The sequence below is a fragment of the Centruroides vittatus genome, unplaced genomic scaffold (genome assembly GCF_030686945.1).
Source record: "Centruroides vittatus isolate TY-2023 unplaced genomic scaffold, ASM3068694v2 scaffold_1478, whole genome shotgun sequence".
NCBI classification, from domain to species: Eukaryota; Metazoa; Arthropoda; class Arachnida; order Scorpiones; family Buthidae; genus Centruroides; species Centruroides vittatus.
This window is the reverse complement of record NW_027122680.1, coordinates 19,054-30,380: the sequence shown is the minus strand read 5'-3', so window position 1 is coordinate 30,380 and position 11,327 is coordinate 19,054. Positions and strand designations below refer to the sequence as shown.

The window sequence follows — 11,327 nt, the reverse complement described above, 5'->3', positions numbered from 1 at the left end:
ACGTCTTTTAAGACTGCAAGTGCCGATTGACTATCCGTGCAGACACTTGGGTTGCACACGTAGAGGGACGGTTAATCCAGCAGACGGCTTTGTAGATAGCAAAGAGTTCCGCCTGGTAGTTGCTGCAGCTGCTGTGTAGCTTCCAACTTTGCGAGCAAAGCTCACGACCACCGCTGAAATAGACGAATGCCGCACCTACACCTTGAGGGCTCCTCGAACCGTCCGTATAGACTTGGTGCTTCCTAGCGGAGGTGTAGTCACTGATAACAATATCTGGGATATCTTTTATCTGGAGACGAGTAGAAGCGGCGACGTTTCGTTCGATGTTCCCATTGATGTAGTTTTTGCTTATCGCAGGGCCTAGAAGTATATGAAAGCCTTGTGTTGGGGTAGACACTAACTGAGCAGATCCGCCTCACTAGTCATCAATGTTTAAACGTATCCGTGACACACGCTCCCACGACACGTGGACACTTGGTTGCAACAGTTTCTAGCACGTAACAGCTCTTGCAACCTTTCAAAGAAGTTTAGCAGAAGGCTATACAGTAAGAAAAAGTCTAGATGACGTCCCCGAGATTATATCAGATGACGTGTGTCTGGCATAATATCTTACACCGACTTCTTCCTAAATGGCCGCGATCCCCATTGTGTGGCGTTGCCTTATCCCATCACTCCACTCCCTTCGAATGTACAGTACATTGCCCTAAAAGAGCTAAAACGTACCGTAAATATTACCCTGTTTACTTTTATGGAAAGTTGTCCACAACATTCAATGATTAAAACATTTCTAAAGATGATAGAAATATAAATCATTCAAGAATGTTCCAAAATTTCTTGTGTGCAAAACAAGAGGAGAATGAAATGACAAATTATAATATATTTAATTTTATTAATTAATACCGTAGACATTTTACAAAAAATAAAGAATTTTTAACAAGAATGTATTGTTATAGAACAGAACGAACCATGTCTCCGAATGTCCTGTTGTACGTTATAATATTGTTTTCGTCGAAAATCTCCGGACGATCGTCGGCTACCAAATAACGATGATGTATCAGAAGATGCAGCGTATAAAATTTCTTCCATTCGTCAGTTTTTTCACTATATAACATGAAAGCGAAATCTGTATTCACTCCAAAATAATCGATTACTCTGTGGACAAGTTCTGGAAAGGCATAAAGAATAGTTCTTGTTGGAAATTCTCCAGCATTGTAATACCATTTTTCGGGATCGTAAAACTCGTACGATTCGTACCAATATTTTAGAAATCTTGCATTCTTATGCGCAATTAAAACTTGACTTCCTAAAGGTTCCTCATTTAGATCCCATCCGAGAGTCATTTCAAATCTTCGAAACTCGTGCAACGAGTTAACCACAAAGACGTCATTATCCAAGTAAATCCCTCCGTATTCCCTAAGAATTTCAATACGCGTAACATCGGAAGAGTGTTCTATCCAACTTATTTTTGTACCAAAAATATATTCCGGTTTCTTTCTATATTGCACTTTCAGCTCCGGCACGTGTTTAATCGTGTCCCAATATTTTCCCGTTAAAGTGTGGCAGTTGCAGTGGACGATTATCGTCTTTGGTTTGTGATTGAGAAGTATGGATTTGATGCAGACCATATCTACAAACGTCAATTCGGGACTGTCGAAACGTATTAAATGAACGATATCGGGAACGATGTAACGAGGATATCCGGTTTCGTTGTTTAGAATCGCTAAAATTGACGAGATCTAAAGATGGCTCCGGATCATACTTTGCGATGTAATCGTAAATAATGCACGTCGGACATATTAAGAGTATGAACAAAACTAAGAAATATAACAGTCCTCGACGAGAATAAATCTTCCGAAGAATCATCATCTATTGCTCTTAAACAGGATCTAGAATTAAAATTTTGTGTAGTAAAACTTATACATTAAGAGCATTGCCGAAATCTTAATTTGCTAGTTAACATTAATAATTCGATTATACAGTATTATTATAGTATCATACTAAAGTGAAGACAGAGTTAATGAAAAGTATAGGTAAATCAATTTGGTTGTGACTTTGGCCCCACCAATATTAGCGCCTCCCCGCAGATGTGCCGCGGCTGTCAAAATCACGTGATCGTTCTACATAATTCTAAGAACAGCATCGGCACCTAGTGTTTTAACCACGAACACAGTTGCTATCTCACGATTCACTTTAAAACATGATCTCTAATTAAATATTTCGAGAAAATTAATAATCAAATTTTGTTTAATACATAAGCAGAAAAATATAAATTTTTAGTTTCTTTAATTTGCTTTATGTCTGGTTGTTGTTTGTTAATTTTATTAACGGTCAACAACATCCGTTGTAAATACTAGACTTACTATACACAGAATAGGAAATATAGCCCGATGTATTGGCTTATATTAACTGAGGAATTCATTTCGGACCTTCTTGTCCCTCATCAGTCCCTATACATTGTAAGTAATTGTGCATCTTTTTAGACACACGAATATACACACATACACAGATAAGAAATTTCGCTTACACATTTTGATTATTACCTTATCTATTGCTTTTTAACCGTACAACCACAGGTGTCAACACCACTAGTACCGCACACACGGAACATATTCTCTTTTATGTACATGGGTACTGTACATCCGAAGTATAATTCATAATCTTTGGAATTGAACATGTTTTTATATATTCTGAATATTTTTTTTTTTTAACTCTTTCCACCCTGTGGGCACTAAGAGGGCCTCTTTTAGTAGGCCCATTATGGATTCGGCCAGGCCCACAATGGGGCGACCGGGTGGTGAGGGACGGGGTCCGACATATCCGAACGGACCACCCCCCGAAAAATTCCTGGGGATTTTTCGACCCGTTCGGATTCGATCCCGGGTCCCCCAGAGCGGTAGGCTGCCACCTTGACCGCTCAGCCATCCGGCCAATATTCTGAATATTAGTTTCTCTTACATCATATATTAAAAAGTAATCATCTACATAACGAAAAGATTGTTTTATATCTTATACGTTTATTTTATGTAATTTAGTAATTCTATTCCCGGAATACTAGGTTATTGTTGATAGAGATCAATTCCCGGATATAAAAGTATTTAGATCGGAATTTAATAATCCTTTTAGTAAAATGGACTTTGAATGTACGGATGCAGAAAATTGTTAAGATCTATATCTACAATTGAAGACTTCGGCATAATTTAGTTAATGATGAAATTCTCCTGTTGCAACATGGTGCGTGGCATACGTAAGGTTAGTATTATAGGTTAATTATAATATATAAAAATATCTATATTTTATGGCTATTGTTAAATTGATACCCTTGTACTATATTTATGTTCTATTTACGATATAATTTGCTTTCGTTCACGTGTCAATAAAGGCTGAGTTCCAGAGCAGAGGGCTGACGTCTTAACTCAGCCTTCTGCTCTGGAGCATCCGGAATCGAATCCGGGTAAGCAATTTCCCGGGAATTTTTCGTGGGCGGTTGATCCATTGTGGGCCTGGTCGAACACGCAATGGTTATGGAAAAGAGCCCTCTTGGTACCCTCAGAATAAAAAGAGCAAAAGCTCCTTAAGCTCCCTGCCAAGGATACGACCACTGAGTACTACTGGTCGGTGGCGGGTTCGGATCTCGTCAACGAGCTGACCACGTGTTTTCCGTGTTTTCTTCTCGTGCCTAACACCTAAATAAAAAGCTTCTCATAGAAAGCCCTCCCGAGAGGCACATCCTCGACGGATGTGTTACGTTATCTTCTCACATCAAACCGACCCAACCCTGTATTCTGTAGGGCCTAAGAGAGCCATCTTGGGTTCGATAATGACCACAATGGAAGTGAGCGGCAATAAAATACTCCTGGATTGTTCGCCGAGCGGTAGGTTGATGCTTCAACTGCCTCAGCCGTTCATTCTAATTGCTTCAAGTTATCGGAATGTTGAAATTTTAAAGAATTTCTAAAAGATTTTAACTTTAAAATATTTTCGATTCTGCTACACGAACACGCGAATTAATTTAAAATTTAAAAAATATATATAATATTAATGAGTTACCTGTATTTCTCCGGGAATAATTGAAAGGAGTATGAAAAGAATTGAAGATAAAATGGATGAAATTTCTCATTTTATATATTTTATAATGAATCAGCAGGTGAATAATCTTGCAAACGTTCACCCTCTTGCAAGTTGAGAATCGTGTGTTCATGAAGAAGAACTCAATGGTGAATATACGTTTCAAAGACAACAGAAGTAATAATACTAAAGACATGATTAATGAGAATATGCTAATTTATAACTTACATAAGGGGACTAAATTTTTACAAATTCAAAAAAAAGGGTCATTGCTGACGGCGTGCTGAGACATTACCTACTTTCTCTTCGACAATTGAAGAGCCTATTTAAATTGTAAATGAGAATCATCGCCATCAAATCACACTGGGATGCTGTTTAAATGATCCTTCTGTGACTTTATTCGTTAGAATTTATAATATAAAAGGGTGGCCGAAACTTTGTTTATTATTTTAAACTACGTGACCTTTGTCCCTCATAATTTTATATAGAAAGATCGTTGATATGTCTGTCGACACGCACACTCTTACAAAATCTCGTCAAAGTGACTCTAAAATTTACATTTTTAATATAAAATCCGGGCGAAAATATTATTATTTAATAAGTATTAAGTAAGCAATCTTCTATTTTAAAGGAATTTAAAAAAAAAACTTATTTAAAACTCGGTAGAGGAATTCAAGCTAAAGGGGTCAAAGGTTAATGTTAAAGTTTCCTAAAGAAGGACATCTTTACGACCTTAATGTATTCGAAATTAGAATTTTTAACAATTACAATGAGGAAAAAACACGACATATTTATACTTTATAAGTACAGTACATTTATGAATTGATAAGATATTCGTTACTGTAATTAAGTAGTGTCGAAAATCCTCAAGAATAAGAGCAAGATTGATATTAAAATCTATTAAAATCATGGAAATTCGAGAAGTGAAATAATGGTATTAATAATAATTCGAATTTCGTGAATATCCCGTCAAAAAAAAATTAGGAAAAAGTCAGGTTGTTTGTTAGTCCTTAACGTGTTTCTCGAACTCAATGATGAAACTCCGTGTCATCGACTATGAAGGATAATAGTTAATTAAGAAAAAGTATGTTAGTATTTGTATTTTGATACTTTTTTATTATAGACAATTTTCAATTATATATATTCCTGTATTGTTCTAGAATCAGATAGTGTTTTTAGACTGTTCTAGAATCCGCAATGTCAGTAAATTTCTCTAGGGGGTGGGTGGAAAGTAATTAGACATTACGAAATTGCTATAATGTTTGTAATAATAATGAAACCGTAATAAAATTTATGTATTCATGCATATTAATTAATGGAATTTTATAATTCCTGAATTAGTAATGTGATTAATGACCGGAAGAGGCCACGTACACAGTGGAAAAAATTGTCGAAAGCTGGTTTAAACGTAGATTTCCACATGCTATGAGGAATTTAGTAGTTGTTGTGCAGAGATGATAGAATACGGTGAAAGACGTCATATCACAATACGTCTGGAAACAATTAACAATCGTCATTCGAAACAAATGACCACAAGTTTGGTTGTGGCCGTCCATCCACATTACGATTCCGGATCGTTTGAAGAAGTTGGTGGATGGCACCGACACCTACATTGAATTTTAAGGTATGTTTCCATATTTCAATTTAATAAGGTACCTTACGTGTAAAATAACTTTTATTATCTTTATCTTAGAAATATAAAACTCATAGCGAATTCTTAATGCCTAGTTACTTTCTACCCATCCTGTAAATGCCCCTAGATTGCTCTAGAACCCAAATAATGTTTCTAGATTACTTTAAAGTCTAATATTACAAGATTGCTCTAGAATTTAGTAAGAATGGAAGATTTAGAATAGTACTCCTCTCTGTTACAGAGCAATCTAGGAGCACTATTCTAGTTCTTGGGTTGAAATGAATACAATATTTTATAAACAGGAGTAACTAAATATTTCTGTTTATGTGTCGATTGTATTGAAATAACGGTTAAGTACTTCAATGATATTTTGTCTCATTTTAAAAATAATCAACATAAATTAGCTTAATTAGCTTTTTACTCATTAACTTTAGACTCTAATGGCACCCCTAATTGTGTTTTTTTTTTCAAAATAATTGTGCCATTCGTGGGCAAACGATGGAAAAACGAATGGCACCGATTACTTTGGGGGGGGGAAACACAATTAGAGGTACCAAATTCACTGACCTTCCGGACGAAATTATGATGGGTACGATTAGAAAGGTCCTTTTGGTACCCAGAGGGCTGAAAGAATAAAAACAAGGTCGAGTCACTTACCTGGAACAACTCAGTACTGATTTCATGTGTGATGAAAATTGCTGATTTAAAAATAAATAGATAAACTTTCAGAGGATTAGGATAACCAAATTTAAAGTACGTACACGTGTACGTGTTTTCTGTCATTTACAAAATCGTTATTCGACTAACAGAATTCATTTTTACGTCACTTGTAAAGCATGTACAAAGCCGTTTATCGAGTATAATTTTACATTTCCGATCGAACGGATCACGCGGTGTTCGTAGAGTAAACAAATCACACAGACGTCGTCACTTAGTGTTGACGTCAATGTTTAGTTAACGATTCGAATTTGTAACTGCAGATTGCGATTTGTATAGGGGAGGACCCCTATTTAGGTGTTACAAACGTGAAGGCTGTCTGGAAAACTCCACATTGTATAATAATAGAGTAATTGGAAAAGAATATAATTATGACGTCACTGATACGAATGATTACATTCACGGCAAGGCCTCTCTCCACTTGTGAAAGAAGGGAAGAGGCCCTACCGAGTATCTTTCCGACACGACTGTATATTAATACATTGACATACTGTAATATTTTAAATAATAAAATTCGATAAATAGCGAAGTCGTTTTTGTTAACGTACAGGAAATGTAACGGAATTTTATAACAATTGTTTTCGAAACCCTACGGACATGATTCTTTGTGTTTTTATAGTCATTTTTCCTCGAAAAGTGCATCTGTATAAACGAAAGTAAGCCCTTTCGGTTAATGTTACCTATGGTTCCAAAATGGCGGCTCGTCTCCGATTCCAGAAAATAGAAGAAAGGAAACAGTAGAGACGCACGTTCTAACCTAACCTATTCTAATAAATTACCATAATTATTACCAACAAAATTATTAGATTAGGATAGGTTAGGTTAGAACGTGCGTCCCTACTGTTTCTTTTCTTCTATTTTCTGGAATCGGAGACGAGCCGCCATTTTGGAACCATAGGTAACATTAACCGCCCTTTCTAGCCTGGATGATAATTGGGAAAGTAGGGGAGGGAGGGGGTAATCTGTGGATTTAATAGTCAGTCACACTCATTTTTACTTCAACGGAGACCGTTTTCTGGAGAATCTGTGGATTTTGTTCCCGAAAACAGTTTTAAAAGAAATCAGTAAAGTTTTACGGGTTATTGCCTAATCTTGTCATAATATCTGCCCTAAAACAGACACAGTTAACAAAGTGTAACTTAGCATTGCGACGACCATAAAGATCTGTGGCCGCCAGCGCCAGAGATCCCGAACACTGCCTGGCAACACTTGCCAACGAGAGTTGGCTGGCAACTTGTAAGAAAAAGAGGCGCGAAAGTTCGCGGGTTTTTGCCTGGATGTTGGCCGAGGATGTCGGTGACAGTTCTCACCTTTTTAATAAAGTTTTTTTGTTACTGTTCGTGTTTCTCTGCTTAGTTCTAAAGATCAGTAGGATCGAATGACAAAGTGGTGAGCCGAACGTGATGCCATTAACGAACTACCTGGACTTTCGACTGAATTGGATAGTGAACAACTCTGTGTCTATGAAGGAACATTTTTAACGGGACATGCAGGTATGATCAGTTTCTGAATCGTAAATTCAATAAGACGACTAAGAGTGCGTGACTCGGGCTAAGCCTAATCAAAGACTATCCCGCTTTCCTTGTACCCGCATAGTTAGGCGCCCGAAATGGCGGAACAGAACGAGTTGGAAATCGGACGTGTACAGGCAAAAATGCCTATCTTCACTAAAACCAACATCAAATTATTTTTTGTGCAGCTAGACGCAGCTTTTGCCATTAATCGGATTACAAGTGAGAACACTAAGTACAACTATTTAATCAATTCCCTGGACGCGGAGATTCTATCTAACGTCAGTGACTTAGTATTTGACTGTCCAGCCGAGGCTCCGTTTACTAAACTCAAAGATCGACTCCTCGAAATTTTTCAGAACTCCGCTGCTAAAGAGGCTAAAATTCTGCTTGAAGATCTCGCGCTAGGGGATCAGAAACCCAGCGTTTTACTCCGTAAAATGAGGGAGCTTTCAGCGGGCAAGATTACCGAAGAATTTCTTAGAAACTTGTGGCTCCAACGTCTCCCCAAAAATATTCAGACAGTTCTGGCTGTTAGCGGTGATGAACTAGACAAGCTAGCCATCCTTGCTGACAAGGTTGCTGAACTTACAGAACCAACCCAACTGGCCAGCATCAACTTAGAAGCCGGAAATCAAAAAATCTCGAAATGCAGATTTTAGAACTCACAACGAAGGTTGCAGAACTTGATGTATCGCGTACTGCTCGTCCCCGTTATCGTAGTAGAGAGAGAAACCGACTTGACCCGAATTCGAGGTATCGCATTAGTTCACGCCCTCGAGGAAGAAGCCTCAACCGTCAGGGATATTGTTACTACCATGATAAGTTTGGATCAGCTGCTAGGAAATGTCGTTCGCCGTGTTCCTTCGACCGAACTGCTGATCAGGGAAACGAGCGCAGCCAGCCGCAGTAACGGCCTGTGGGTCCAGCCTGGCTCCTAAATATAGCCGTCTGTTTGTGTATGACAACAAAACTGGCCTAAATTTCTTAATTGATTCTGGAGCAGATTTATCGATCATTCCCAATCGCACTAAGAATCAGCCTACAAAGGTTGAATTGTATGCTGCCAACGACTCTAAAATCTCGACGTATGGAACAAAAGTGCTAGAACTTGACCTCAACTTAAGACGTTCTTTCAGATGGGAATTTACCATAGCTGATGTGCAGAAGCCTATAATCGGTGCAGACTTTTTGGCCAACTTTGGACTCATTCTCGACATCAGAAACAGATTACTGGTTGACCCCCTGACTTCCCTTACTACACGAGGAAGATATTATACAGGACCACCTACTTCGGTCAAAACTATAATCAGCAATTCCCCAATGCAGGATATCCTCAAGGACTTTCCACATCTCACTCGTCCTCGACCGTTTTCAGATAAAGTCAAGCACAACACAGTGCATTATATCGAGACACACGGTCCACCCGTATTTGCCAAACCCCGTAGATTGCATCCGGCTCAGCTGCAAGTAGCAAAGCAAGAATTCCAGCACATGATGGAGTTAGGTATATGCAGACCATCAAAGTCCAACTGGGCTTCTCCCCTCCATATGGTGCCGAAGGGCTGTAACGATTGGAGACCTACTGGAGACTATCGTGCCCTGAATAGGATAACTGTTCCCGATCACTATCCAGTGCCACACATCCACGATTTTGGTCAAAGTCTACACGGAGCCCGAATATTTTCCAAGATCGATTTGGTTAGAGCCTTCCATCATATACCAGTTAACCCAGATGATGTGCCAAAGACAGCCATTACAACGCCATTTGGGCTATTTGAATTCGTTTTCCTCCCTTTTGGTCTCTGCAACGCAGCCCAATCATTCCAACGATTCATGCACGAAGTTCTGAAAGGCTTAAACTTTTGTTTTTCATACCTAGATGACATCCTCATTGCTAGCACTTCGTGGGAGGAACATAAGATGCACATGCGGCAAGTGTTTCAACGCCTTGACAAGTACGGTCTGCAAATCAATGCATCCAAGTGTACTTTTGCTGCTCCACATGTATCATTCTTAGGATACATGGTGTCTCCCCACGGCGTTATGCCACTTCCAGAACGTGTATCTGCCATAACTCAACAGAAGCGACCACAGACCCTCAAACAACTGAGAAGGTTCTTAGGCATCTTGAACTTCTATCGTAGGTTCCTACCCCATGCGGCCCATCACCAAGCTCCTTTACACGACCTACTTAAAGGAGCAAAGAAAAACGACCAGCGCGAGATTAAATGGACTGACAATTCGATTCAGGCATTTGAGTCATGTAAGTCACAATTAGCAGATGCCACCTTACTACATCATCCTTCACCAAGTGCTACCCTTGCACTTCACGTCGATGCATCCGATTCTGCTGTGGGCGCTGCCCTTCATCAAGTTACAGCACAAGGTCTCCAGCCACTGGCGTTCTTTTCCCGCAAACTGAGTAACTCTCAGCGTCAGTATTCTGCATACGACCGAGAACTTCTGGCTGTGTATTTGGCTGTGAAACATTTCCGGTTTATGCTGGAAGCACGACAGTTCACCATTTACACAGACCATAAACCATTAACGTTTGCCTTCCAGCAACGACACGATAAGTGTACACCCCGTCAGTTGAGACATCTTGACTTTATAGGACAATTCTCAACAGACATCAGACACATAAAGGGGATCGATAACGTTCCAGCTGATGCTCTTTCCCGTATTGAATCAATTAGTAGCCCATCTATAGATTATAGCAAAATTGCAAAAGACCAACAGCAAGATCCTGAGCTCCAGTCTCTCCTGACTTCAAGTGACTCATCACTTGTACTTAAGAAGTTTAAACTTCCTGATAGTGATGTCGAAATTTACTGTGATGTATCGACAGGTCGCATTCGTCCATACATTCCGCCTAGTTATCGTCGCACTGCTTTCAACACTGTCCATAACCTGTCCCATCCAGGTGTAAGGAGCTCAACAAGATTGGTAAAAGCAAAATTTGTTTGGCCATCCATCAGTAAAGACTGCCAGACATGGTCTCGCACCTGCATTTCTTGTCAACGATCGAAGATCCAGAGACATGTCGCTAGCCCTTTGGGAACCTTTCCTATTCCAGACGCTAGATTTTTAAATATTCATATTGACATTGTTGGTCCATTGCCACCTTCCAACGGCTCAACGTATTGCCTCACAATCATCGATAGATTTTCTCGTTGGCCTGAAGCAATCCCGTTGCCAGATATAGCAGCTGAAACAGTAGCTTCAGCCCTGTACTCAGGCTGGATATCTCGCTTTGGAGTGCCTGCCCAAATAACATCTGACCAAGGACGGCAATTCGAATCTAGCTTATTTAAATCTCTCACTCAGCTTCTTGGTACCCAAAGAGTTAGGACAACAGCATACCATCCAATTGCAAATGGCATTGTTGAACGCTTTCA

General features: G+C 39.2%; 2 protein-coding genes across 2 annotated transcripts; one reads left to right on the top strand and one right to left on the bottom strand.

Moving 5' to 3' along the window:
* Positions 1–893: 893 nt before the first annotated feature.
* Positions 894–6,383, bottom strand: LOC136987141 (uncharacterized). Its single transcript, XM_067284817.1, has 2 exons — positions 6,356–6,383; positions 894–1,886 (listed from the first exon to the last, which is right to left on the bottom strand). The coding sequence occupies exon 2, from the start codon at positions 1,623–1,625 to the stop codon at positions 948–950; it is 678 nt and encodes a 225-aa protein (XP_067140918.1). The 5' UTR covers positions 1,626–1,886; positions 6,356–6,383; the 3' UTR covers positions 894–947.
* A 1,641-nt stretch (positions 6,384–8,024) lies between these two features.
* Positions 8,025–8,588, top strand: LOC136987166 (uncharacterized). Its single transcript, XM_067284855.1, has one exon. It carries the CDS (start codon positions 8,025–8,027, stop codon positions 8,586–8,588), a length of 564 nt encoding a protein of 187 aa, XP_067140956.1.
* Positions 8,589–11,327: the final 2,739 nt, after the last annotated feature.

What these genes read in the sequence shown, in the direction of transcription:
- LOC136987166 (XM_067284855.1), top strand. Translation starts at nt 8,025, where the DNA reads ATGGCGGAACAGAACGAGTTGGAAATCGGACGTGTACAGGCAAAAATG.
- LOC136987141 (XM_067284817.1), bottom strand. Translation starts at nt 1,625, where the DNA reads ATGGTCTGCATCAAATCCATACTTCTCAATCACAAACCAAAGACGATA.